General features: G+C 48.1%; 8 protein-coding genes across 8 annotated transcripts; 5 read left to right on the plus strand and 3 right to left on the minus strand.

The window, feature by feature from the left end:
* Positions 1-262: 262 nt before the first annotated feature.
* Positions 263-5,431, plus strand: N7509_008109 (uncharacterized protein; the record flags this gene model as incomplete). The annotated part of the gene is made up of 17 exons (XM_056632746.1): positions 263-753; positions 809-873; positions 926-939; positions 993-1,152; positions 1,208-1,319; positions 1,377-1,416; positions 1,481-1,639; positions 1,709-1,812; positions 1,875-1,903; positions 2,229-2,490; positions 2,549-2,696; positions 2,763-3,358; positions 3,425-3,854; positions 3,915-4,049; positions 4,105-4,232; positions 4,298-4,687; positions 4,753-5,431. The coding sequence occupies 17 exons, from the start codon at positions 263-265 to the stop codon at positions 5,429-5,431; spliced, it is 3,942 nt and encodes a 1,313-aa protein (XP_056488297.1).
* Positions 5,432-6,324: 893 nt separating this feature from the next.
* N7509_008110 (uncharacterized protein) lies at positions 6,325-8,189 on the plus strand (the record flags this gene model as incomplete). Its single annotated transcript, XM_056632747.1, has 5 exons — positions 6,325-6,541; positions 6,608-6,742; positions 6,793-6,962; positions 7,020-8,081; positions 8,154-8,189. The coding sequence occupies 5 exons, from the start codon at positions 6,325-6,327 to the stop codon at positions 8,187-8,189; spliced, it is 1,620 nt and encodes a 539-aa protein (XP_056488298.1).
* Positions 8,190-8,908: 719 nt separating this feature from the next.
* Positions 8,909-10,625, plus strand: N7509_008111 (Histidine phosphatase superfamily clade-2; the record flags this gene model as incomplete). The annotated part of the gene is made up of 3 exons (XM_056632748.1): positions 8,909-9,533; positions 9,586-9,715; positions 9,776-10,625. The coding sequence occupies 3 exons, from the start codon at positions 8,909-8,911 to the stop codon at positions 10,623-10,625; spliced, it is 1,605 nt and encodes a 534-aa protein (XP_056488299.1).
* A 653-nt stretch (positions 10,626-11,278) lies between these two features.
* N7509_008112 (uncharacterized protein) lies at positions 11,279-12,158 on the minus strand (the record flags this gene model as incomplete). Its single annotated transcript, XM_056632749.1, has 2 exons — positions 11,279-12,025; positions 12,093-12,158. The coding sequence occupies 2 exons, from the start codon at positions 12,156-12,158 to the stop codon at positions 11,279-11,281; spliced, it is 813 nt and encodes a 270-aa protein (XP_056488300.1).
* A 1,397-nt stretch (positions 12,159-13,555) lies between these two features.
* Positions 13,556-15,332, plus strand: N7509_008113 (uncharacterized protein; the record flags this gene model as incomplete). The annotated part of the gene is made up of 9 exons (XM_056632750.1): positions 13,556-13,688; positions 13,756-13,884; positions 13,940-13,992; positions 14,052-14,131; positions 14,192-14,548; positions 14,598-14,705; positions 14,762-14,870; positions 14,930-15,117; positions 15,173-15,332. 9 exons carry the CDS (start codon positions 13,556-13,558, stop codon positions 15,330-15,332), a joined length of 1,317 nt encoding a protein of 438 aa, XP_056488301.1.
* A 1,877-nt stretch (positions 15,333-17,209) lies between these two features.
* Positions 17,210-20,745, plus strand: N7509_008114 (uncharacterized protein; the record flags this gene model as incomplete). Its single annotated transcript, XM_056632751.1, has 14 exons — positions 17,210-17,308; positions 17,361-17,801; positions 17,868-18,173; positions 18,238-18,285; positions 18,342-18,377; positions 18,431-18,515; positions 18,565-18,652; positions 18,705-19,222; positions 19,283-19,322; positions 19,382-19,518; positions 19,575-19,914; positions 19,966-20,072; positions 20,126-20,539; positions 20,603-20,745. The coding sequence occupies 14 exons, from the start codon at positions 17,210-17,212 to the stop codon at positions 20,743-20,745; spliced, it is 2,802 nt and encodes a 933-aa protein (XP_056488302.1).
* A 949-nt stretch (positions 20,746-21,694) lies between these two features.
* On the minus strand, positions 21,695-22,223 carry N7509_008115 (uncharacterized protein; the record flags this gene model as incomplete). The annotated part of the gene is made up of 2 exons (XM_056632752.1): positions 21,695-22,158; positions 22,208-22,223. 2 exons carry the CDS (start codon positions 22,221-22,223, stop codon positions 21,695-21,697), a joined length of 480 nt encoding a protein of 159 aa, XP_056488303.1.
* Positions 22,224-23,947: 1,724 nt separating this feature from the next.
* On the minus strand, positions 23,948-26,672 carry N7509_008116 (beta-glucosidase; the record flags this gene model as incomplete). Its single annotated transcript, XM_056632753.1, has 5 exons — positions 23,948-24,574; positions 24,625-25,604; positions 25,652-25,878; positions 25,947-26,553; positions 26,603-26,672. The coding sequence occupies 5 exons, from the start codon at positions 26,670-26,672 to the stop codon at positions 23,948-23,950; spliced, it is 2,511 nt and encodes an 836-aa protein (XP_056488304.1).
* Positions 26,673-26,744: the final 72 nt, after the last annotated feature.

The raw sequence follows: 26,744 nt of genomic DNA on the forward strand, positions 1-26,744 counted from the left end.
AAACACAACACAGCTGACCACGGAGATGATGGCCCACCGGAGGTCGCCACGGCAAATCAATCTATCGCCGATGCTGACCTCGATTGGTCTTCGGTTGTTGGAGGATTTCTGTGCCCCGGTGTTCGGTAAGTGGGGGAGTGGGGGTGGAGAACTGGAATTTTGGTGGGCAGCATCATGTGGACAAGGTCTGTGCTGTCTAAAAAGCAATCAAATACGTAGGTTGAGTCTGAATTGAGCGAATTGTATCTCGAAGGTCGTCAACATGCCTTTTCGTATTGTTATTGTCGGTGGCGGTATCGCTGGATTCACTGCGGCGATTGCTCTGCGCGGGCCGGAGAGAATCATCACAGTTCTGGAGCAGTCAAGATTGAACAAAGAGATTGGAGCACTGATTTCTCTTCAGCCAAATGCATCACGGATCGTTGAGAGAGTTTGGGGGCTGAAAAGCGAGTTGCATGGCGATGCCCGAGCGATCGTAGACGAGGGTTTTCGAATTTACAACACCGACGGCCGACTGGTGAACACGGTGCCCTTGTTATCGAAAAAGGAGTATGGAGGCGATAGACTTTGTTTTCACAGGCGAGATCTTCACGATGCATTGAAAAAAGCAGCAACGTCCCCCGATCGTGAAGGAGACCCGGTTGTCGTTCGAACTGCTTCCAAAGTAGTTGACTGCGATCCGTTGAAAGGAACAGTTACTCTGGAAAGTGGTGAAGTTATTACCGGTGACTTAATCGTTGGAGCAGATGGAATGTATGTCAACTCACAAAGATGCATCAGAAACACTTGTATTAAAAACTAGATGCAGACATAGCGAAATGCGAAAGCATGTCCTTGATCCCCAGCCCTCAGCTCTACCAACTGGTCATTCCGGTACGTTGAAGAGGACTTGAGCTTAAAAATCAGCTTGCTAACTCACAAATAGCATATCGTCTTATGGTGTGATATTTATCTTTTTGTTTGCTTTGATTCCATGAACTAACTTCCTTAAGATCCCCACTGAGGTATTGGAAAAGGAGGCGCCTGAATTTTGCTCCAAGATCAACCCTCGTGATCCTTTCACGTCCATGATGGTTGCTCAGAACTGCCGCCTTGTCATGGGTCCAGGTAGACGAGGAGAGGTGTATGGAGTTGTGGCTTTGGTCCCAGATGGTGAGCACAGACTTTAGTTGGCAAAAAGGACCGGGTTGAGTACTGATCTCTGCAGAACAAATGAATGAGGACCCAAATGCAAAGCAATCTTGGGTTGCTGAAGGTGACCTGTCAAAGATGCTTGCGACATTCTCTGAGTACCCATCGTGGGTAACAAGCATTTTCAAGTATATACAGTCGAATATTCTTCATACCTCATAAGATCAACTGCTAATCTGAAACAGGCATTCTCAAGATCTTGGACTGTGGCAGCTTCGTGACTTGGTAAGTCTCCTGTGGAAGTCCCATCACCGGCTATTAACTTATACCTTTTTTCAACTTCATTTAGGATCCTCTCGATAAATGGCATAATGGCCATTTGATTCTGATCGGTGATGCTGCCCATGCAATGTTGCCCACTCAGGGGCAGGGAGCCAGTCAGGCGATTGAGGACGCAGAGGCATTGGGCTCGTTCTTTGAAAATATTACGAGTTCCCCTCCTCCCAAAGTATTTCCAAGATCTTTGAAGTATGAATCCTATATTTATGATGCTTGACAGACAGCTTACACTTCTTAGGAAATCTTCCAGGCACGTCATTCACGAGTCAGTCTCATTCAAGCATACAGTCGACAGGCGGCCAAGCCTGCTACTGCCACTGACGACACGAAGAAAGTGACAATGTATGTATCTTGAACCTTGGAAGTTCCTGATTCCCTTCGGTACAATTCTAAACCCCCTCTAGGAAGCCTGATGAGTTTATGGATTACAATTGTATGTACCGAGGGGCAAAGCTGTGGAAGCAACAGCAGGAGGTATCTACCACCGCATGAGACAGAAATAGTTAGTCCATTAGAAGTGCCGTGAATACCATCCTTGCCGTGAATCTACCCGAAATTAAACTTCCGGTGCATTTAAATACGCAGATGCAGTGGATCTGTCGCTTGGAATCAACCCCGCAAATAAAGTCAAGCTGACCCACCGTGGGATAACTTCGGCTTGTAAATGGGCGCCGCTGAGTGGCTCGTCGCAACGTGGCCCGCAAAAACCTTTGCCTCCCGATAGCCATAAATTCAACGCTTTCCCCGACTTTCCCCAGTTTTCCGGTCTCGTAGAATCCGAATCTGTGCAATCGCGTCATGGCCGACAGCTCGGAGACACTTCGACGTTCATCTCGCAACGTTGCGCACCATCGGTGTCCTCACTGCGACAAGGCGTATGAACGCCCTGACCATCTTGCGCGACACTTGGATTCTCGTGAGTACTCAACTCGATATTGGTGAGGTAGCTGCTGAAGTGGGTCGAGACCGCAACGAGCGTGTATATCAGTGTCCGACATGTCAGCGGGGTTTCAATCGACGGTGGGGATATCGTTAATATCTAAATCATGAATTGGATGTGAGGGCTAATGGCGACTAGAGATGTTTTGCATCGACATCAGGCGGTCCACGAGCGAGATCTTAACGAAGGCAAAATTTCGCAACGGCGGCCGAAAGAGCGAGCTATCCAGGCTTGTGAGCCTTGTGCAAACGCAAAGTTGAGTTGCGATAATGAGAGACCTTGCAAGGTATGAGTCCGAGCTTGAAAAATACTTTGCCACATCCCTGTATATCTCAGAATTAACGTCTCCCAGCGGTGCCAAACAAAACAGATTGAATGCGTGGCGCGCGTACCCAGAGGCGCGCGTCGACACAGCGAGCGCATTCCCTACCCAATTTCCACTAGCATGTCATATTCTCCACAGACCAGCGGACAGAGTCAACTGGATTCATCTACTCTCCTACCGTTCACCGCAACGCCAGATTCCGGCCATTCAGATTTCAGCGTGCCACCCGCATCTGTCTCTTACTCCGGTAGTGGTGATATTTATGATACGAGCATGACATCGCAGACAGATCTACCACTCGATACATTTATCCCGCAGAACGGAGTGCATTCATATTCTAATCTCAACAATTTTCCGGCATTTTTTGAACAGGTCATGTTGCCCAGTATTGGGGCGGAGGACTCTTTCCAAGAGACCCAGCAGCCGAGGGCGTTTGATTTCATGCAGGATACCGACTTCACCCAGGCGGAATATGATATATTTGGTACTGATTTTATCCCCGACTTGGACCGTATTTTGGATACCACGGTTCCTTTTGTTGGTTTTGAGGACTCGCAACAGCCTCTGCTCGATGATCAGGACTCTGCGCGTCTACGTGCAGCCGCGTTTCAACGGTCACTCTGGTACGTGTAATTCTTTCTTTCCCATCCTACCGAACACGATGAATGGAGCCTTACTTTTGTCTCTAGGTTGTGGGTCCCAGAAAAAAACCAGCACGCGTTCAGCGAAGAAACAAGGATACCCCTCCGAGACAGCGACAGTATTCCTTCCAAGCACCAAGATCGCTTGGAAACTCTCAAGATCCCAGGGAATCTATCTCTTTTGGCACGCGATGAAATTTTCAAGTTGGTCATTCGCATTGGTGGATCGCGAGTATCTGTTGCGGCGTTTCCCTCGGCGGATTATCTCGATACTCTGATCAAAGTTGGGATTGGAAAGCGTACCGAGACAGATGCGTGGATTCATCCTTATACATTTTACGATTCACAATATCAACAATTGCGGTCTGAGCTTCTGACGGCGCTGGTCGCTGCAGGTTGTGTTTGCTGTGGATTACCCTCGATCAGCAAGACGGGAATTATTCTCCAAGAAATTAGCAGGGTTGGTCTGGCTGAGCTTGTGAGTTCCCCCTTCCTCATATTATCTCACTGGATATGGGAGTACTAATGACCTCCATAGGTCGAAGATGATAACAGTGTCCTCCGAGATCTACAATACCTTCAGGCTTCGATGTTATGGATCGATATTGGCATCTTCTGTGGCTATACTCGCAAAATGCAAATTGCAGAGAGTTACCTCCAGCCACTCTGCACGGTGGGCTTTTCTCTGCCCAAAGAAAGTCTCCGGCCATTTTTTCTGACCTCTCTAGGCCCTTCGCCGAGCGTGTACATTCGATCGTTCGACTTATTCCACCATCACGCCATTCTCCCTCGGTGACGACGATGCAGCACTGCAACGCGCCTGGCATAGTTGGGTGCGACAGGAATCTCTCAAACGGTGAGCTCTCAAATTAGCATCGGGCTTAATCTGGATTCTCCTTTACTGACCTGTTCAACAACCAGCCTCGTATATCACCTCTTCGGTCACGATGTCGAGGTAGCAACAGCAATGAACCGACCCGCCCTAACATCCTACGCCGAACTCACTCTTCCATTCCCCGCCGCACGAGAATTATGGCTCGCTCCAACTGCATTCGCTTGGAGGGAAATCTGGACTAGTCGGTACAGAATAATGACGGTTTCAGAACTAAATCTGCGCGACCTCCTTTCAGACCCGTCCCTCATCAGTCACATTCCACCCGAACTCGATTTCGACGTTGCCAGAACCGCTCTTCTACACGGCCTTGCTATTCAAACCTGGGAGTTCCGTCAGCAGATGCTACTCTCGCAAGGCTCTCAATCTGCGTCAAAAGCAACAACGCGTCTCTGGCTACAAAGCCGACAGGAAGACTTGTCCGTCCTTATTCACTACTACCCACTACCCACCATCGCCGGCTAACTATTCGTCCTCTTTCTAGATATACCACCCTCCACACAATCCAAAACGACACTCCGAGCCCACCAGCTGTAACAACCCTCCTCAATGAATTCGTTATGATGTACCTCCATATCGACGTTGACGGCATCCAACGATTCGTCGGTAAATTAGGCGAAACCGACGCGCGACGCGCCTACCCAGCCCTACGAGGCTGGAGCCAGACAAAAGAGGCCCGCGCCGCAATCTGGCACGCGGGTCAAGTTCTACGTGCCGCGCGCAATGTTATCGCGTACCAGTTTCGTGGATTCGACTCGCTTTCGATCTATCATGCTGCACTTGTATTGTGGGTTTACGGGGTGCTGCAGTGTGGCGAGAGCCGGCGGTTGGAAATTGGGACGCCGGTTAGCGAGGGGGGTCAGCAGGTTGCGCCGGCGATTGCGTTGGATGGGGATGGGGATGGGAATGGGGAGGAGAGTCAGTTGATCAAGGGGTTTTTGGCGAGGGGGGTTGGTAGGCCTGGGCTTACGATGTTTCATCCACGAGGTGCGAATGATACTGATGTTAAGGTCTTTTGCGAGTTGAGTAAACCGCGTTCGGTCATGACAGTTGCAAGGCAGGTGTTTGAGGGTAATTGTCCGCTGCCTCTTCCCGATGATATTCTCCCACCGATGATTCAGAATCTTTGTGCGCTTATTGAGGATTTGGGAAATCTCCCCTAATTGTGTGTGGTGGTCCGTATCCTGGATAGAGACATGTACGCGATTTGTGTGAAGTAAAACCTAGATGATACCCAACGAGACCACGATAACGGAAATGAACGGCTATTTACCATTGATAGCGGCATATTAGCTCTCAATGCCACTATTGGTGAGCTCGAAAATTGGATTGTAAATGTATGTTATGAGTGTTATTCGCAGATGAGTGTTATTTGCAAAAGGGTGCTACAACCTCTCCAAAAGACAAATATTACACCAGCGAAATATGAGAGACAGCAAGGTTCAGAAGAGCAAACGAGTCTATCTGACCACGTAGCCCCTGGACAGTCTGGTACAATTGGACTGGACAACGTTTGGAGGGGAAAGAGTCACCAGGCTTTGAAGAGACGCAGGTTGTGCGTGCGTCGATTTCATTTTTCCTTTTTTTCATTTTTTTTTCATTTGTTTCCGTTTGTTGTTGACCTTCCCTTACCCACTCAAACACACCTCCTTCACCTCCACTCGGCATTAGATCGGCAAGTGGACAGAAATACCCACTCTCCCCACTCTTACTCCCCGTGGGGTCAACTGACAGGTAGGGAAAATCCTTCCCTGTCGTCTTGGTTATGCACACATCTGCCACCGCTACCATGGAATGACTTTATTCGTCCATACACTTCGGCAATGGTAATGGCTGTCCATCGCCCCGAGTCCTGCTCCGTCTCGACTCAACGCCATATCCCCCGCACAAGCGTGTGGTTGGCGCCGTCCTATGAGCGAGAACTTCTTTTATTAGCGCTGTTTCTCGCATCGCTCTGGCTCTTCTTCCTTTCTTCTTTGGAGCCACTGCGAGAAATAACTCATCAGGACCACCTACGCATTTTCTATTTGGGTGGTTAACCTTCCGGGATATACCCATGGCGCAAATCGACCAGAAAGTCAACATTGAATTCGTCGAGGATGTCGAGGCCTCGACTGAAAATGGAAAGGGGATTGGAGGCAAAGATGGTGGCCTTCTTGTCGATGCGTCTGGGGATATTCTGCGATTGCCCGTTCCTAGTGCTGATCCCAATGATCCATTGAATTTCACCAAGTGGGAGAAGATGGGTGTAATTATCAGTTGCTGTTGGTTTTGTGAGTTCTATTCTTTTTCTGTACGCATCTTGCATTTTTTGCTTCTATACTGACTGTTACTTCTAGCTATCATGTCTCTGTCCGTTGTTGGTGGTCTTGGGGCTATCTTGGGTGTTTTCTTCGAGATGTACATACCTCAAGGTCACACATCGACGGAGGTAGTTTGGCTAGGAACCTTTCCGTCACTGTTTGTCGGTGTGGGTGAGTGGTATACTGCATGGGATTCCGCGGTCAATTACTGACTGCTCTAGGGAATTACTTGATCCTCCCACTTGGCCTTGTCTACGGTCGTCGACCGGCTGCCCTTATCTCTATCATCGTACTTCTAGTTGCTACGGTGGGATGCGCTGTGTCCCAAACATTTGAGCAGCATCTTGGACTTCGTATCCTTCAGGGACTGGCCACCGGCGCGACTGAATCGGTTTGTGCACCATCCCTGCGACTTTGCCAGACTGCATTGACTAACAGTTCACCCCAGCTGCTTCCATTAATGCTCTCTGAAGTTACCTTCGTCCACCAACGTGGTCTCATCTACGGCGTCTACTGGGCAACCCAGAACGTGGTGACCAGCGCTCTGAATCTAGCCAGCTCCTACGAAGCAGCTGCGCTAGGATGGCGATGGTTCTACTGGGTCTATGTAATTGCTGTGGGTTTTGGTCTATTCATCGTCATCTTCACCTGCTTCGAAACAAAGTATCAGCGTCGTGCACAGATGTTCAATGGCCACGTAGTTGTGACGGATCATTTCGGTCATACTCAACTACTTTCCGGCGAGCAGGCGCAAGCTTATATTCAGGCGCAGCAAGATGGGGATGAGGGGATACCCGACGAAACGATGGCGAAGAAGACATATCGCGAGATGCTGAAACCTTGGGGCAAGCCCTCGGGTCATCCGATACGTCTAGTCCTGACTTCTTGGTTTCATATGTTCGAGGCTTTCAGCTCACCTGGTATTTTATACGCCACGCTTTTATCCTCGGTTGTGCTCGGATCTTCGATTGGAATGTCCCTCACTTACGACGCAGTTCTCCAGGCCTACGGTTGGCCTGCTCAGAATGTTGGTCTGATAAACCTGGGGGGAATATTTGGTGGATTTGGCGGGATGTTATACGCTGGTGCTTTCGGTGACTGGTTTATCTTGCGCATGGCGAGGAGGTCTGGCGGTGTTCACACGCCGGAACATCGATTGATTCTGCTCGTTTTCCCTGGTATTCTCACCGTGGTTTCACTCCTCCTTTATGGTTTTACAACGGAGGGGTCGACATGGGGTGGGCCGTATATGGGATGGACGCTGCTTCAGATAGCGTTTGTCTCGGTGCTTATTCTCTCGACATCCTTCGCAGCAGAGGCCTGGGAGAAGAATCCCGGTCCAGCACTTGTTGCTGTGGTCGGTACGAAGAACATCATCTCTTTTGGGATCAGCTATGGGTTGAATCCAATGATAGAGAAGTATAGTTATCCAGCTGCGATGGGCATTCTAGCTGGTGTCTGTGGGGGTGTTTTCCTACTGGGTATTCCGGTGTACTTTTTCAATCCTGCGGTAAGTTTTGATGGATGATAACGAGTTTCTTTTGCAGATCATTCAGAATCATTGCTGACACGGATGTTTTAGTGGCGCCGTTATATGCAACGCCGTGAGTCGAAATAGTCACAGTGGTGGCCAGCGGGTGTGCCAGAACTTGAACTTCGAATTGGCTCTTGAATATGTCAACGAAATGTGGAACTATGTCTTTCCTGTTCAAATCCCAGTTCCCGTTTTTACTAGTATACTAGTACCAAGTATGAACATAACTTCAAGTTGAAGCGACTACTTCATTCTACTAGTAGTAATACTACAAGTTCGAAGGTTCCAAAGCTGAATGTATCAATGTCAGCCCGAGTGCCTACTAGACGGGTACTCCACTACTAATCAGTAGTTGGTTAGTTGGTAGTTAATAGCTACTCCAGGCCTAACCACTACTAGTAGTACTACTATTTTATCTCGAAGTGCTCACATTTGCCAGTTGTGCATGTACCTTCCCCCCAAGGAAAGTAGTCGCGTGACTCCCGAGGTTGGACCGAACCAGGGCCAACTTCAACTTCAACTTCAATTCTCTCCACCATGACGTGGTATCGCCCTACCAGGAAATACATAAATGCCCCGGATCGTTGGTCGCACGGGGCTCCTTTCCAATCATAATCTGTTATCTTCATTCAGCGTTGCAATGTGCACAAGATGCGGAGAACAGAGCCTACATCCATCCCAATTGGGAAGTACATCGGCCGATCCCCCCTCTCCCCCTGGCCTATATATCCAAACATGAGCCCATTGCAATCACCCAAGGCAGTCGAGTTCACTTATTTGCTTTGGAACTTGAATTCACCAGAATGGCCACTTTCCCCACAATAGCCCTGCTCGCCCTGGCGGGTGGCAGCGGTGTCGCTGCCATGGCAGGTTCACCAAGTTCACCAAGTTCAAGCTCAATCTCGGGCGCCCCCGGACCCACCGGAACCTCTTATCCCTCCGGTTTCGAGATCAAAAAGAGTTGGGGCCATTTGAGCCCCTACGACGATGCTCACCACTTCGGCGTCGACAAGGGGTTCCCCGTGGAATGTGAGCTCTCCCAGGTTCATGTCCTTCACCGCCACGCCCAGCGATATCCCACCAGCTGGCCTACCGACGGCGGTGGCATGGAGGATTTCGCCTACAAAGTCGGCAATTACTCCAAGAAGAATCCCGGGAAGAAGATCGGCGCCGGTCCGCTGTCCTTCCTCAACGAGTGGGAGTATATCCTCGGCGAGAACCTTCTCCTCCCCATTGGCGCCGCCACTGAAGCCACCGCCGGCGCTTTGTTTTGGAGTGAGTATGGCCGCTTGTTGTATCACGCAGGCAAAGGAGACGCGATCTACGATCCATCCATGAACACTTTTCCCAATGGAACACAGCGTCCCAAGCCCATCTTCCGAACCACTTCATACCCGCGGATTCTGGAAAGCGCTCGCTGGTGGCTGAGTATGTACCCCGTTGATCATCATAGGCAGATTGGAAAACTGACGGAACTTAGGTGGTTTCTTCGGTAACACCGGAGCAAACAGTAGCTATGCCTCGTACGACCTGGTCAGCATCCCCGAGGAGGAAAATTTCAATAACACTCTGTCGTCCACTTCCACCTGCACCAATGGATCTTCATCTGGGTAAGTGTTTCCCTTCCTATTCCCCGAAATCCGAATCATGCGAGACTGACAAGTTCACAGAGACTACTCGGCAGAGAAGTTCGTTCCGGCATTCACCAAAAATGCCTTCAAGCGGTTGCAGCAACACTTTCCCAGCGACTTCAACCTTACTTCCAACGATGTCTATGCCATGCTGAACATGTGTCCCTATGAGTACGCCACCCTGGGCCGCTCCTCATTCTGCGCCATTTTTACCCAGCAGGAGTGGATGGACTTTGAATATTCTCTCGACATGAGCTTCTATGGAAATTTCGGGTTTGGCGCCCCGAGTGGCCGAGCCCAGGGTATTGGATACGTTCAAGAGTTGGCCGCCCGCTTGCAATCTCGCTTGATCTACAGCAGCAACAGCAGCATCAACTACACCTACGATGATAACACCAAGGAATTTCCCCTACACCAGCCCTTGTATATGGACATGTCGCACGACGACATCATCATTTCGACCCTCACGGCTCTTGGCATGGACTATTTCAAGTACGGGCCTCACGGCATGCCCGATTCTGTCCCCCATGCTGTCCCCCGCAACTTCGTCCTCCAACAGGTCGTTCCATTTGGCGCGCGTTTGTTCTCGGAGATTTGGACATGTCCAAAAGATGCCAAGTTCGACAGCCTGCAGGAAATGAAGTACAAGAACCCCGATCTCTCTTCGCAGGCCGATACCACCGACTACATTCGTTTCGTGCTGAATAATGCCCCCGTCTCCACCAAGGGAATGAAGGCCTGTGAGGGCTCAGTGAATGGATTCTGCCCTCTCAAAGCTTTCGTCGACTCCGTTCCTGAGTTGACAAAGGAGGCGATGTACCAGGAAGCATGCTTTGGCGACTACAACATAACCGAGCAGGTTGCCAACGGCCAGCCAAGGCCAGCCTAAGTATATAAAGTGGATAGAGTATACCAGTAGAGTGTATAGTCCAGTTCAATTCAGGACCATCGCATAAGTAACACCACTTTGAACGGACTGGAGGCTCTGCAATGGTAGCATATGTTTATAGTTCATGATAATGTAGCTCCACAGCTCGGAGGCCGGGCTTACACGGTCACCAAGGGGAGTGAGCACTGGCATGGGTAGCGATAACGAGAATACCGGAGCACATTCTCACAAACTTTGTAGCATGATCGAAATTTGACCAATTGGTGTTGAGATCGGACCGTCGTTGGGCATCGATCCACTTCAGCTGTTACCCCTGACTGGGGAGAACTTGCTAACTAGACTTTGATTGTCAAGTAAAAATCTTCAAATTTGAAAGGTGTTTGCGAATTGCTTTTTCTCGCATTTCGGAATGACAAATAGCCGATGATGATACTTTGTAATGAATGTATGATTGTTAAAATGATTGTCGACTGAAAACCCAAAAATAGCACCCATTGTAGCAATATTTCCATCTTGTACAATATTACTCGCATCCAACAAACTGACCGCACCAATATACAAAATCTTAATAGTTTCGAAATACCATCGTATTATATCACAACCTGAATCCACGGCATTTGCACATTTCATGACGATCCTATCTCAACCCAAAATTACTGGAAAAGATAATACATGCTGAGTGCATTCGCACCACCACAGACCTCCGAACTGTCTCCGGGACAAGCAGTACCACAGGCAGAAGTAATAGTGGCACCGTTATCAATGCTGTTACCACAGAAGCACTGAGTTCCATACTCCATACCAGCGTAGAGATAGCCATTTGACTGACATTCGGCCTGGCATTTCTCAACGGTGTTACCAGCGATGTTGTAAGACTTTGCAAGAGTTCGCTTGAGGGTTGTATCAGTGTAGCATCCGACGCTTTGCCAAATAGGCACAACAACGTACAGGCTAATCGCGTTGGACCCGCCACAGATTTCAGTGGCTGACTGGGCACAAGGGACATTGCAGTTGGAGGAATCAATCGAACTAGCACTGTTCATAATGGCGTTACCACAGAAGCACTGGGTGCCGTATTCCAACCCCGCGTAGAGGAAGCCTGCGTCTTCACAGGCAGATTGGCATGCCTCAACGGTATGACCCGGCACCAGGAGGCTGGTGTTGAGTGCACGATTGCTTGTGGAGTCTGAGTAACAGCCTAAGCTTTTCCAGCTCAGAGTGGTCGAGACTCCGCAATTTCCGTAGTTAGACTGACAACCGCTGCCGCAGTGGTCGGTGTCGCTGCCACACCAGCCGAACTGAGAGCAGCAGCTCCCAAATCCGCTGCCAGCACAGCTAGCGGTGCCGTTGTAAGCTCCGCAGACGCCATTGGTAGAGATTGAAGACCTCTCGGTGAGAGACTGTTGTTCATGGATGGGGTATTGGGTCAGCCACTTGATGTATTTCCGGGAGGGGCCATGGACTTACGCTAAGACTAGTGGGCGTTGCAGAAGCCAGGGTAAGGCCAGCGAGGAGAAAGGTGGCAATCGACATTGTGATGAAAAGGTCGAGATTCAAGTTCCAGCTTGGTTCAGTCAAGATTGAGGGCTATGATGAAAGAGAAAGAAAGGTCATTTCGTCCCGGAATTGTTGATGCATTTTATATCTATGAATCTGAAGGAAATATCATCCCCGTATTCTAAGGTTCTCAGCTCAGCCATGAAGCAATGGAGAATAATTTCAGGTGTGAAATGCCGAGAGAGTTCCGAGATTTGAGCCCCGTGTTCCATTTTGCAGCCAGCGCAGGCAGCGAAAGTTCACAAAAGCTTGATGAAAACACTCAGTCTTGTCGAGAGTTTTTACCAACAAAGCCGAAACTAGGTGTTCAGGAGGGAAATGGTCAAGTCAGAAGCTGGAGCCTACTGATGGTTCGTACAGCCACATGGTGAACGTGGGAAGAAGGGACGTATGATGGTGCTGCATTGCCAGTCATTTTTAGCCATTGTCAAGCCACGACAACGATTATGATGGCGGTGGACTGAAAACAGGTCAGTCATTGCTGGAACTGAGCTGATTTGTCTTTTCCATTCGGTGAGGCCGGTATCAGTCACGGAAGCGCCGTGAGCTCGTCTGGAATTTCCGTTTCTTATGTAGCGTGGTTCCATCACCAAATTTGGACGAGATAGCCATAAAAAGCTTGAGAACACACATGCATATAGCTCTTACAGGAGGTCAAAAAAGCGAGGAGTTTGCAGGCGGTTGGTTTACCAGTAGCAACCAGGGACAGGCTACTGCGTCGTAGAATGCTTTCTCTTCTTGGTGATAATTGCCCCGGCAATCGTGAGTGGCAAGGGATCTAGATTCAATGCATCGTGTAAGTTCGGCTAAGGTGATCGGGCTCGATTGGGCTCGACCTCATACTCGACTTCTGAGAAAATCAAAGAAAAGGGCCAGGATCGTCGGCCTGATCAACCAGCGGGGAGTCAAAACGAAGAGGGCCCACTTAGTTAAGGGTTACGGGGATGTCCCCTCCTCCTTCCCCTCCCGGGAGTAGCTTAGCGGCCTGAGCCCCTGTCACCGTGGCTAACTAGTAATCGCTAGTATTTTTCGGTAATGGTTCTTGCACTAGCCAGTTCTCCCTGTCACTTCGCCTCGAGTCTTTCGGCCAGACCGCGCCCGAGTCCCTTATCACTGCTCAGACTGTTCGGCCGGCGGCTCCTATGTTCGATGGCAAAAAAAGCATTAGGATGGTTCAGGCATCGCCGATGGCCAAATCTAGAAGCTGATATTACGAGGAGTCGTTGCGAACGCAGCCAGGCATGGAATAATGGTCTATTCCATATAACATTCGGACCATAACAGCCCTGGGGTCTCTGAAATTTTCTACATCAAGTCCGCTTTTCTGTTTGTCCTCTTCCCCACTGGACTGAACTATACTTTGGAAGCCCACAATGGAGACTACAGAGACTACCACTGAGCACATTCGTGCATTGCACAACCCGTTTTCCACACCACCACAATTCGCGACTCCAATTGGGTCCATTCGGTCGCGAAGACCTGACTCTGCTGACAATGGCCACACAGGTAGGTCTCTTCAAGTTTAATGCCGTTCTTTATCTAGTTTCACTGACCACAAAATTAGTACCCCCAGCTCGTCCTCGCAGGCGTTTCCGAAGTTCCCGACTGACCGGTGAATTTGAAAAGCCCTGGCTGGAAGATGGAAAAAGGAAACCAAATTGGGACAGCATTATTTTCTACACTTGCTGTGCTATTGCCCTCTGTAAGGAGTCTACAGCCTTCGACACTTTAAAATAGTACTAATCTTCCATGCCAAGGTGTTTCGGGCTATATTTGTTGGTCTGAGTATGAGAAGGTTCCAAGACATGACGTACGTGCTCATTCACCCCATTCAAACCTTGAATATTTTATCTGACCAAGAGCTTGCAGTGGTGCATGATTTTAGATGAAGACTTTAAGACTTTGGACACCGCCGTCTGGAACCACGAGGTGCAGCTTAATGGCTTCGGGTGAGTTCCTACTGACCCTAGGTCGAAGGTATGAAATTTGCTAACTCTCTGTTACTATAGAACGGGTTCCTTTGACTGGACCACCACCGATCCCGAGAATTCCTACGTCGACGCCGAAGGCCTTCACATCGTTCCAACCCTGACACTCGAAAGCACCCATTATACTGAAGCAGAACTTCTCAATAACACTGTTTTGAATTTGACTGCGGACGGGACCTGCACGTACTCCGAGCAGCGCGTGTCTACACTTGCGGATTGGAGTGCATGCGAGGTTAGAAGCAATGATACATCCGGACAAATCCTCAACCCGGTTCGATCTGCTCGTCTCACTACGAAAGGAAAGAAGAGCATAAAATATGGACGGGTTGAGGTTGTTGCAAAGCTAGCAAAGGGAGACTGGCTGTGGCCGGCTATTTGGTGAGACTGACCATACATTCCGAAGTGATGATTGACTAACTGGAAGAAGGATGATGCCCGAGGATTCTGTCTACGGCGAGTGGCCGAAAAGTGGTGAGATTGACATTATTGAAGCACGGGGCAATGATGCGGAGACTTATTCCTGGGCAACAATATTGTTACTTCAACCCTTCACTGGGGAACCACTTATCTAAACGATGCCTACCTCAAAAGTACTTCCGACTGGGGTGCGCAGCGAACCAAGTACAGTGAAGGCTACCACACCTATGGGCTGGAATGGACTGAGGACTATATGTTTACCTGGCTCGACGGTCGATTGAGGGTATGGCACTTTTTGAATTACCTCCGCAGAACAGACGCTAACTCGACATCTGACTCCAGCAAATCCTCTACTTTGACTTTACCAAAAACGAGAACATGTGGACCTATGGTGATTTTGCCGGCAGTACTGTAAACAAGACTGTCCCTAGTGATCCATGGAGCCAGACTGGTCGCAAGAACACTCCATTTGATCAGGAGTTTTATCTCATTCTCAATGTGGCTGTTGGTGGGACTAACAACTATTTCCCGTGAGTTTCCCATCCCTACTATTTTAAATCTTTCTAATGAATTTGAATATTATAGGGATCAAATGGATGGCAAACCCTGGGTTGATGCGAGCGAAAGTGCTATGAAAGAGTTCTACCTTGCCCAGAGCTCCTGGCTACCTTCATGGGGGACCCCCGAGGAGCGCGGCATGATTGTCAAATCAGTGAAGATGTGGGAACTTGGGGCTTGTGCATGAGTTGAATCCTCTTCGTTTGGATTTTATTTACTCGTTTATTGAGTTCAATAGCAATGATGTCTTTACGTATAGATCTTAATTGATACAGTGATATTTTGAATGGCCCGTGATATAGCTTTCCAATCTTTGAAGTCATAAATCAGCTAATTTAAATTCTTCTCGATGTGGCATTGAACCTTGCTAACCAGCTTTTGAAAAGCTTGACCGAGAAATTGAAAATTAAATCTAGGCGCCTTAGAGTTCCAACTTGTTTCACGTGGTGAATTTTAATCCCAAATAAAGTAAACGGGCTATGAGATGAGCTCTAGAACTAGGGTTCTCGTTTTTTTCGTATTCAAAATCATTCGTTTTGATGAGCAACCCGAGAATATCCACTTTGCATGGCTACATGGGTTTTCTATTTCCTACACTCCAATCGGCTTGATTACCACCTCAAAGTAGCATCAAGATGGCATTGGCTGGCTGTATTCAACACCACGTACCAGGTGCTCGGGCGTGAAACTAGCCTCCGCCTCATAGATACAAAGTCAAACCAGCTACGGCAATCTAGCCACTCGGTTATTGCGTACTATTCCTGTCATTATACCTGCTAGTCTGGTGACTGGTTTCGAATAAAAATTAGGTTCGAGATGCGATTGGTGTTGGCTCGTTGATTCCATAAGTGTCAAGCTCAATTATCTTTTATTTTCCTCTGAGACACTTGTGATGACTTTGGGCGCTTACCGGGTAACATCTCCCGGTCACCAAAAGAGCGTCCATAGTATGAGCGAGCGAATAGTATATTACATATAAGTATGAATGGTATTTCTCAGCTAATTTTAACCAACCATTGCCTCAATATTGATCAAAATCTGGCGATACTGCCTGCAAAGTTAGATTTACAAATGCCGGTATTGCCAAGCCGGCCGAAGCCATCTGTCAAATCTATCAAATTTTTAGGTTATTAATCCCCCGCCTCGGGATAAATTACCCTGCTTCTCCCCGCCAATCAAGCTTTTCTGTTGGCTGAACCGTTCGACATACGCGAAGGTGCTCGGGCCGCGCGAACTGTTCCTGAAAAGCCATAGCGGCACAGATCATCGCTAGATATTACCCTCCCGTACTGCGGCGTAGCTTTTTCTCTTTGTCTGCCAACAAAGCCGCTAAAACAGTGCCACCGAGATTTGACCGCCTCAAAAGTTAACACTCCGGCGCGCCCGAATTTCACTGATAACTCAAGTTGGATTATCCGAAGAGTGCAGTAGCTCTATGCTGCCCATGAATCCGCCGGAATCCAGACGTGGCCATCTTAGCCTTACCCCAATCCTCGCACTAGACTGACTGCCTTGCTCCAGTTTCACGAACTGGGTGTCACTGTTCTACTGCGTGAGGCAAGCTCCAGATCGGCTTTCAGAGCCACATTTCAATAGTTCCAGTCGACTCAGCTAGCTATCTACCGTACTCGAAGGCACCATGCGCCGGCGTAGCCGTGGTGGTTTGCCCCCGTCACGATCGCGAGGTCTAGACTAGTAATATTTTCCTCCGCTTATCAGCTCACTTTGCATTATTTACCTATCTTTCTTTCTTTAAGTATCTTTGGTCTTTCCAAGTGTCAATTGCAGCGAGAAAACACTTTATAGACAGGCCTACTAATCTCGCGGGGACATCCGCTCTTTCTTTCTGCCACAATTTGTTTTGAAATCATGGGGGATACGCAAGGAAATAGTTCCCTCGCCAAAGAACCAACCAGGTCTGGAGATTTGTCAGTCGCTTCAACTGAAAATGGTACCCAAAATGAAGCCTCTTATGCTGGAGATTTTCAATCGAGGCCATCTTCGGCGCGCCTTGATACAGCGGAGATTGCTCGAGTGCTTACCCCGGGCTCCATAAACCCCGCGATGTCCCATCGCACACGACGAGGCCCACCTTCTGTCGTGCATTCTCTGGCCGCCCCATCAATCTCGGAAACGGGGAAGGAGAAGATCCGAGCTCGGTTTGTCCCCGCCTTCTTTCAATGTTTTTGCGCGCAATAGATTAACGTCTTTGCAGATGGCGAGATATCTCGCTCGACGTGCAACTCTGCTGGGCTGGTTTGATGAATCTAAAAGCGATCATGGCCTCCAGAATTGGTCTTCAACTTGCGTCGCCGTTCGCATTTTTGATGACGAGTATTCTTTTTTCCCGTACAATGTCAATCCCGCACTGAGTGATGCAATCGTACGACTAGGCGAGACATCTGCAGTCGCCATGTCCTCTGCTTTCACATCGGCGCTGATCGATTCCGTCGCACCGGGTCAGAAGAGTCTCATTATGGAGAGCACCAGTGCTCGTATCCCTATTGTCTACCGCCTGGATGATGTTAACCCCGATCTTGTCCATTTTGCACGAGCTTGCATTGTAGTGCAAGAGAGAATTGTTTTGGTTTGGTCCCATGATGCCGGCGCAATCCTCAATGTGGCCTTTGACGTTGAGAGACAGCTCGGTAAGACGGTAAGAACCTGCTCCGAGCATTCAATATCGCTGTGTCTTGTTAACACAATTTTCTCCTCTCAACAGGGACCTCGCATCTCGAATGTAACCAGCCCCCGAGTCTCCGGACGTTCTTCCCCCTTCGATCTTGACGCCGATGCGCTGGCTTCAACTCCTTCCAACAGCATAATTGTTCCAGTTCGGGGAGCCCTTGATGAGAAGCATGAGATCTACAGCAAGGCTGTCGCACTAGAAAATGGCGAAGAGGAGGATGATCCGGTTGTCGATCTGGAAGGGAACATGGCTCCGAGACCAACTCATCGAATCCATGCGTTCAAGATTAGCTTTGCCATCATGCTGGTGATTTTGACACAGTCACTTGGAGTAGCTCGCGTGAGTCCAAATACCCCACGGATCGGCTTCTCCCACTGACTCAGGCTGACATTTCGCTTCTCAGTTGCTCAATGAGTGGGCATGGGACGGAGACTTTACGCGATTTGCATTGGTAAGTTCGCCTGCTTCTTTTGCTGTCTGCTGTATCATCCTGCTGATCCGCTACAGGTTTCTACTATTCCTCCGCTTTCGCTATTTTCTCTGGTAAGTACTCTTCTGTTGTATCATTCGCTTTATCAATTACTCAGAATTTCCAGTTTTTTTTCATTGTTCTCGTTACAAGCGCCTTCCAACTCTTACTACCAGCCACTTTCTGCTTGAAGAACTCCAAGTTCCACTCTGGTTAGTTTCTCCCCGCTGAGATTCTGTTCTCGCGCTTATTCTCCGACAGCGATTAAACCAAATCTCAAATTCCACCATGATTATGAACTGCCCCACATCACCATCCAAATGCCCGTGTACAAGGAGGGCCTCAAAGGGTATGTGAAATCATTGCGACTTTATCTGACACAGGAAACTGATCTTGAATAGTGTCATTGTCCCTACCATGATGAGTGTTCTCGCTGCCGTCCAATTCTACGAAGAGCAAGGAGGTACTGCATCGGTTTTCATCAACGATGACGGTATGCAGTGTATTCAACCCGAGCTCGCCGAAGCCCGCAGGCAATACTACAGGGAAAATGGAATTGGCTATACAGCGCGTCTCCCGAACAAGAAGGGATCTTCCAAGAAGGCTTCGGGCTTCAAATGGTTCCGCAAGGGCAAGCCAGTCGAGGAAATTACGGAATCCGAGAAAGAGGAAGATGCAACTAGTCCCCAGGCCATCGCTAACAAAATTGGCTTCGAACGCAAGGGAAAGTTCAAGAAGGCCAGCAACATGAACTATGGTCTCGCATTTTCCAATAGGGTTGAAGATGAAATGGTTCGTCTGGTTGACTTGGAATGCCAGAGCCGTGGATGTATGAATGAAGACTTGACTGTCGAGGATGATGATCGGATATACCAGCAGGCTCTCGCCAATATGCTTGCTGAGGATGAAGGTCGCACTTGTGAGCATCCTTCCAAATTGTTAGATCTTTTTATTGCGGACGGTTACTAACGCCATGCAGGGGCTGAAGGAAATATCCGTATCGGTGAACACATCCTGATGTATGTATTCGGCAATTTTCCTGTGGTTAATAGCAGCATCTCTAACATTCAATACTTAGCATTGACTGTGACACCCGAGTTCCCGTTGACTGTCTCCTCTATGGAGCATTGGAGATGCACGAGAGTCCCGAGGTCGCAATCGTTCAACACGGCTCTGGTGTTATGCAAGTAGTCAACAACATGTTTGAGGACGGCAGTGAGTGTTCCCATCTTGCTTCATTTACACTGGTAGCTAACCTGTTCATCAAAAAGTCGCATATTTTACCGACGTTGTATATACGGCTATCAAGTACGGTGTTGGCTGTGGTGATGTATCTCCCTTCGTTGGCCACAACGCCTTCCTGCGGTGGAAGGCTATCCAGAGCATTTCATTTGTGGATCCATCAGATGGCCAAACCAAGTGGTGGTCTGATGCACATGTCTCTGAGGACTTCGACATCAGTCTTCGTTTGCAGATGCAGGGAATGACTGTTCGTCTGGCTACATACCATAATGGTGGCTTCAAGGAGGGCGTGTCTCTCACCTTGTATGATGAGTTAACGCGTTGGGAAAAGTATGCATATGGTTGCAACGAGCTTGTTTTCCATCCATTGTGAGTTATCCTGGATTCTCCAGAATGTTCGCCCGCTAACGTTTGGACTAGCTATAAATGGCCATACAAGGGACCAGTCACGCGTCTCTTCCTTCGTTTCTTGTGGAGCAACATGCCTGTCACTAGCAAAATAACCATCATTGCTTATATCTTTACCTGTCGGTTTTCTCTATCCTTCAATATTCTTTCGAGTTCTAATCTTAATCACTAGACTACGCAATCGCATCGGGTATGCTTTTGGCTACTGTGAACTACGTCATTGTCGGTCTTTTCAACTCCTCGATTGATCACATCTACCTTCAATCTTGGGGAATCTGGATTTCCCTGGTCGTCGTGTTCAACGGTGTTGCTTCGGTCGCATTCAGTATGGCTCGCCATCAGCTAAAAGAGATGGTTTTCTGGAAAGCCCTTCTTAAGTCGATGATGTGGCTCCCGTTTCTGATCGTATTCTTTGGTGGAATCAGTCTCAATTGCGCCAAAGCTATTCTTTGCCACGCTTTCAGCATCAACATCGAGTGGTCGTCAACTGCCAAAGAACCCGGTCCATCTGGCTTCTTCATTGGTCTTGACAAGATGGTCAAGAAATTCAAATATACTTGGGCCATTTGCGCCTTCCTTGCTGGAGGTTCGTATCAAATTTCTTTTTTTTTTCATGGGGAGAAGTTTCATCGCTGACCTGCTTATTTAGTAATGATCTTCATGGCCCTTGGCACTCCCTGGGGTTGGAAAATAAAACCTGGGGAATATTCTACTGCCAGCATCGCCATCGGCCCGCTCGCTATCCAGATTGTGAATGCTGCCATTCTCCCGTTGATTCTTGGCTTGAACTAAGGATATACTCGAATTTTTTCCTGCGTTATGAACAAGAATGACGACCCTCTCCTAATTTATCTCATTTTCTTTGGAGCTCAGTCGATAGATGTTGGATATTGAAACTCACGGTTACCTTCTCGTAGCCTGGCATCCGGACGAGCTATAGGAGCCATCATTGGGACTGCCGAAGTGTCTATTGTTGCCAGCCTTGGAGTAATTACGTATTAGGGGCTTTTTGGGGTCTCGTTTTTTGATTGATGAATAATTTTTTTTCTTTTCTTTTTTCATCCACTACTACCCTAGTAATATGCAGAATCTCGTATCAAGCCTATGCAACAGCTGCTCAGTTCGATTCTTCTCGATCGGGCTGCCAGATACCACGGTAAATCATTCGGCAGATGTTCTCATATCTCACCAAACTTTGCAAGTCATAACATTCTGGCAGTTAACGTCAAACCTTGACCGACATTTATTCCCCAGGAGCGCACTGGTGCGCCATACACTGTGGTATGAGTATCTTTCATCGTTGTAATGATCTTCTTGGCCACTCGCGTTCGGTTTCTCTAACCCAAAATCCCTTAGATCGAAATTCTTTATTTACCAATCAAGAAATTCCAATTGAAGATAAGAACAAAAATCACGAGTACTGATCCCATTAAGACTCAAAATTACAAAAATTGCCGTACTAACTTGAAATTAACAATCACTACTGATATTGATCCCACGCCATCAACCCTCATGGGATAGGTTTGTAAATGAGTGTCCCCGAAATTCTCAGATTCGACCGAAATCCCCCTCCCAGTATAATTATCCTTCTGGCTAGGTTGAAATAGCCAGTCACCAGTGCATATGTATATCACCATCTTCCCGGATCAAAGGCCGATGTTAGAATTTGGGTTGCTTATTGCTGGGTAAGGCCATAGTTTCCATCTGCATCAATCGCGAAAGACCCCCTCTTATAAGTTGTCTAATTTGGCGTATTTGGCACTATCACAGGGTCTTTCTCTGTTTCCTTTTTCATGTACCCATCCGTATTTTGCTCAAAATCCCGGTCCTCACCCAACTGGGGCCTTTTGCTGAGCTTGATCATCTCATCCATAATGCCAGTTGAGAAATCAAAGAGTGTGTCCCTGAAGCTCTTTTGAAATAGAGAATCGGTGCCACTGATCCAGATGAGTACATAATCCTCATCTAACTCTGCAGCCAATTTATGGGCAAAAGGAACAACTTGCTCATCCAAAAGGCCGCCACCCGCGAGGTGGGTTAGACTTTGCTGTTTGGAGTTGAGACAAAATGTTGCGAGACTATTGCATGGCCCCATGTTTCGAGTCCAGAGAGTCTCATCTCCGGCAAAAAACGTTGGCTCGGGATGATTGTAGTCTGCCATCTCAACTTCCTGGCCACCGGCGACAGGAAGGCCAGTCGAAACAACTAAAACGGTTCAATATGGACACTTTCTAGTGCTTTCAGCTAGACTTACGAGTTGGACCAGCCATTTGTGCTTTTCAAGAATCGAAAACGGCAGGTGATACTACTAAATGTTCTCGACACTCTTTAATTGAAATAGCAAGAGCCCGTGCGGAAATTCAGGCTGTGGTATGGTCTTGGTTTGGATTGAGTAAGTATGGAGTATCATTATATTAACTCTGGCTGAAGCGTGCTAGTATTTATATTAGGATCATTTCTATCGTCCTTCAAGTTGGGAGTGGCGACGAAGTTTCTGTCTGATTTTCTGTCTGATATTGTCAGCCCTAAGCGTCTGTCGCATTTTTATGGGCTGATCTTACGTGATTTCGGGATACAATGGCGGCCCGCCTCTAAAACAGGAGATGAGATGGGCTTGGGGTAAAGGCATCCATGCTGGTGCTATTCAAGGATGCCACAGGCGGCTGTAAGCCGCCACCCCACGTATTATTACAGTAGTATTAACACTATTTGCAATACTCACAGTCGTAGAACTAGTAGTCACTAGTTAGTAGTAGTTAGTACCCACGGTGCAACTGGCTAGTCTTAGTCTTGGAGCCTAGCGAACGAGTCTATCATGCCAGTGGATGATACCTAGCTATTATGTTAGATTCGAGTTCCAAACTCGAAGGTTGTCCCTTCCAAACCAGACCTGTCACGAGAGGCTTGGAACCTTGTAAGTTCTAAGGCTGCACACGATACGATATCGCAGGATTTTTGGCATATCGCCCTTGGCCACAGTCGGCGGTCGTATGTTAGCTATGGTCGCATATCGGTCATAGTCGCGTGTCGGCCATGATCACCACCACAATAGCTGTTCAGCATCACTACGACGCGTTGAATCGCTCAAAAACGCCGTTAAAAATAAAGTAGCCTCTGTTTCCTATCCAAGTCTAGATCTAATGGCCTCTACAGCCATACTAGTGTGTTGGCCAGGGTCGCACGTTGGCCGCGACCAACTTGAAAAATAACATACTGTATGTACACATAGGCTCGCACTACCACCTGGGTAGATATATATATTGATCACGAAAGCATGTACTACTGCCCAGATGTAATACCGTAGACAGAGGCCTCTCATTGGCTATTTCATATGACTTAGGTCCCGTGACCATGCTTGGCGTTATTGTATTGTACTAGTAGTATCATTAAAATGAAGTTACTGACAATATAATAGTGATAATTATCATGATAAGTTGGAGACAAACAATACAATATGACGATATCATAGTACTGACCTACTAGTTAGTAGTTACTAGTATTGGCTGTGCGGATGTGATCTGATTGCCACCTTGGCAGAATAACCCGCTGGTTGAATGCTCGTGATATATTACACCGCTTCCATATTTGAATCTGCTGGATATATTACTCACCGCCCCTCGGTTTTTCCGCCTAAGTTTTGAGGCACCAGTTTCGCCTACTTAATTTATCATTCACCCAATCATTTGCTTTGCCAATTATACTGGGCGATACGTGCACCTCTCAGGTCTTGTGGCTTGTGCCTCTGCGATCAACCCTTTGCAGACCGCCAGCGAGCGTTTCCCATCTTTCACCAGGTAGGAAGAAAGTTGATTGTTTTAGCAACTCTCATATGTACTATACTGGATATCCATGGTATCATATAGGAATATTACGAATCTTGCTGGTACTATGGCTGGTTGAGGCATTTCGTTTTGACTCTGAAATTGGGCTGAGGCTAGAAGTGTCCCGTAAATTATAAAGTCCTTACGATTTCCGGTCTAAATACTAGTATCCTCTACTTTCCATTCCCATTGACGTGCCGGGATACATCAGTAATGTCAGGTTCGCACAAGCCATTCCACCCTCGAGTCCGGGAAATCACAAACCCTGTCGAGAGTACATTCTGCTCACCCGTCCCAACAACAGTGACTGTGTACTCTCCTGCTTCACTTAGCCAGGCAGACGATCTCTCATCCCAGAAGCTGGTAGCCAGAGCAATTGGGATAACAATCATGACTTCACTTTTCTCACCTTGTTGCAGTTTCACCTTTTTAAACCCCTTGAGTTCCTTCACAGGGCGGGAAATGCTGGCGTATTTAGGTGGGGAAATGTACACTTGGACAATCTCTGCACCATGACGAGGTCCAATATTCTCCACTGAGACTGAAACCTCCAACACTTCTTCCTTGATGTTGTCGCGTTCCTCTAATGGTTGCGAAGCAGCTAGTCCCGAGAGACGGAATACTGTATATGAGAGACCATAACCGAAGGCGAAGAGAGGCTTCACTTTGACCTTTTCGTAGTAGCGGTAACCAACGTATATATCCTCGCTATACAGCACTCTCCCTGCTTCTGATCGATATGAAAGATATGCCGGGTTTTGCTCGATAAACTCCGGAAAGCTGAGAGGAAGTTTGCCAGACTTGAAGTGAGGTTAGCCGACGTATAATGTCGAATTTGCTCAATACTTACCGGATTCACATTCCCGAAGATGACATCCGCAATGCCATGTCCCGTTTCGTTCCCACCATACCATGCATGAAGAAGGGCCTTTGCGTCGCGAGCCCAAGGCATTGTCACAGGAGTTCCACTCTGCACAACAACCGCAGCATTTGGTTGGACATCGAGAACTCTTTGAACCAGCTGATCTGACATCGGTGGCAGATTCATGTGTGGACGGTCGAATCCTTCGCTTTCCCATTCTCCACTCAGTCCAACACATACAACGACTTGGTCAAATGTAGCTGCAAGATCAACGGCCTCTTGAATGGCACGTTCTTTATCGATGCGCTTACATCCTCCCACTCGCAGTCCACCGGGTCCAAACGAAACAACTCCGTGCAACTTCAGATTTGAAGTTGGTGCAGTGCCGTAGTCGACCATAATATGGTACCGTTTATGTGCTTCGAGGTACTTTGAGCCACGTTCTTCGGGAGTCCCGATGCCAAAGAATGACGTTCCCTGTCGCTGATTGGTCTTGTTGTCGACTATCTTCTCGCCATCAATGAAGAGTTCCCCGGTACCCGCTACCGTAAGTCCAAAGTCATACATCCCACTTTCCACGGGCTCGAAGATTCCGTCCATAGTAATATAGTAAAGGTCGGACTGGACTTCCGGATGCTTGTAGTCCATCAAAAAAGCGGAGCTGCTCTTCATGTGAAGGACATCTACTGCCTTTCTGCTTTTGTTGGAGGATGGGTCCGTAAACACTTTAAATGTATACCCAGGGCGACCATCTTTGGTTTTCAATTGTTCACCTAGAAGTGGCAGCTCTTTGTGGCCATACAATCCCTGTCTAAAGACCACCCCCCCAGTGCAGCAGTTTCTGATTCCTTCTAAGGGTGTAATGGCATAATACCCAGGAAGAGCGGCAGAGCCTCCACCGCAGTATGCCGCGATGTTGGCATTCGGACCAATCACGAGAGTCTTTTTGGTCGAATCCAAGGGAGAATCTGATCATCGTTCTTGAGAAGAACAATTGACTCGGCAGCTGCTCTACGGAGCAATGCTCTATCTTCGGGCAGATTGCGCTGAGCTTCAGCTGCACTTTCAGGGATTCCAGAGCTTGCCGTTTGTTTCACTAGCTCTAAAACACTTTGAACCCGATCGTCAATAGTCCTCTCCGAGACTTTGTTAGATGTAACGGCATGTACCAAACCTGGCCCCCAAAATCGAGATGGGCCAGGCATTTCAAGATCCAGCCCGGCATTGACAGCCTCCGACACACTATAAGTGCCGAACCTGTTCTGGTAAGAAATGGAACTTGAGAATTTAGAGGGACATTAGAGACAAACCAATCGCTCATGATCAGGCCATTATAGTTCCATTCCTTCCGAACGACATCTCGAAGCAGCGCAGGGCTCTCGCTGGCATGACATCCGTTGACTTTGTTGTAAGATGTCATAAGAGCCTGAGGATTGGCGCCCGTGATGACCAGCTGAAATGGAAGTAGATATATCTCGCGCAGAGCACGCTCAGTGACAAGCGCGTTGACAGCAACACGCTCATGCTCCTGATCGTTGCACACAAGATGCTTGGGTGTCGGAATCACATTCTCGGTCTGTACACCCAAGCAATAACTGGTAGCCAAGGATCCTGAGAGTACAGGATCTTCTGAGAACGATTCGAACCCACGACCTCCCAGCGGGCTTCGCTGGATATTAATTGTCGGTCCTAGAAGGACATGGGCCCCCTTTGCCTTGCATTCTAGCCCAAGAAGCTTTCCCAGGGAGAATATGAGATCTGTGTCGAAAGAAGCGCCTAGTGCTGTGGCACAGGGTAAACAGGCTGAAGGAACCCCGTTGAAAAAGCGGGTGCCTCGAACACCATTTGGCCCGTCTGACATGCGAATTGAAGGGATACCGAGTCTCGGAATTGCAGATGTATGCCAGCCATCAATACCTGTTTATTTGGTGAGCTGGGAAACCATGTATCAACTTTGAAGACAGACCTGAAAGTAATGAGACCTTCTCGTTTAGGGATAGCTCCGAGAGCACATGTTCGATGTCAATCCCCGACATTGTTAATGGGGAGAACAGTGTATGGTCTGGATTTGGAATAATAAATGCGAACGAGGTCGGAAATTCGCATTC

Source organism: Penicillium cosmopolitanum (genome assembly GCF_028827165.1).
Source record: "Penicillium cosmopolitanum strain IBT 29677 chromosome Unknown utg000008l:1.0-4398992.0:1.0-4402845.0, whole genome shotgun sequence".
NCBI lineage: Eukaryota > Fungi > Ascomycota > Eurotiomycetes > Eurotiales > Aspergillaceae > Penicillium > Penicillium cosmopolitanum.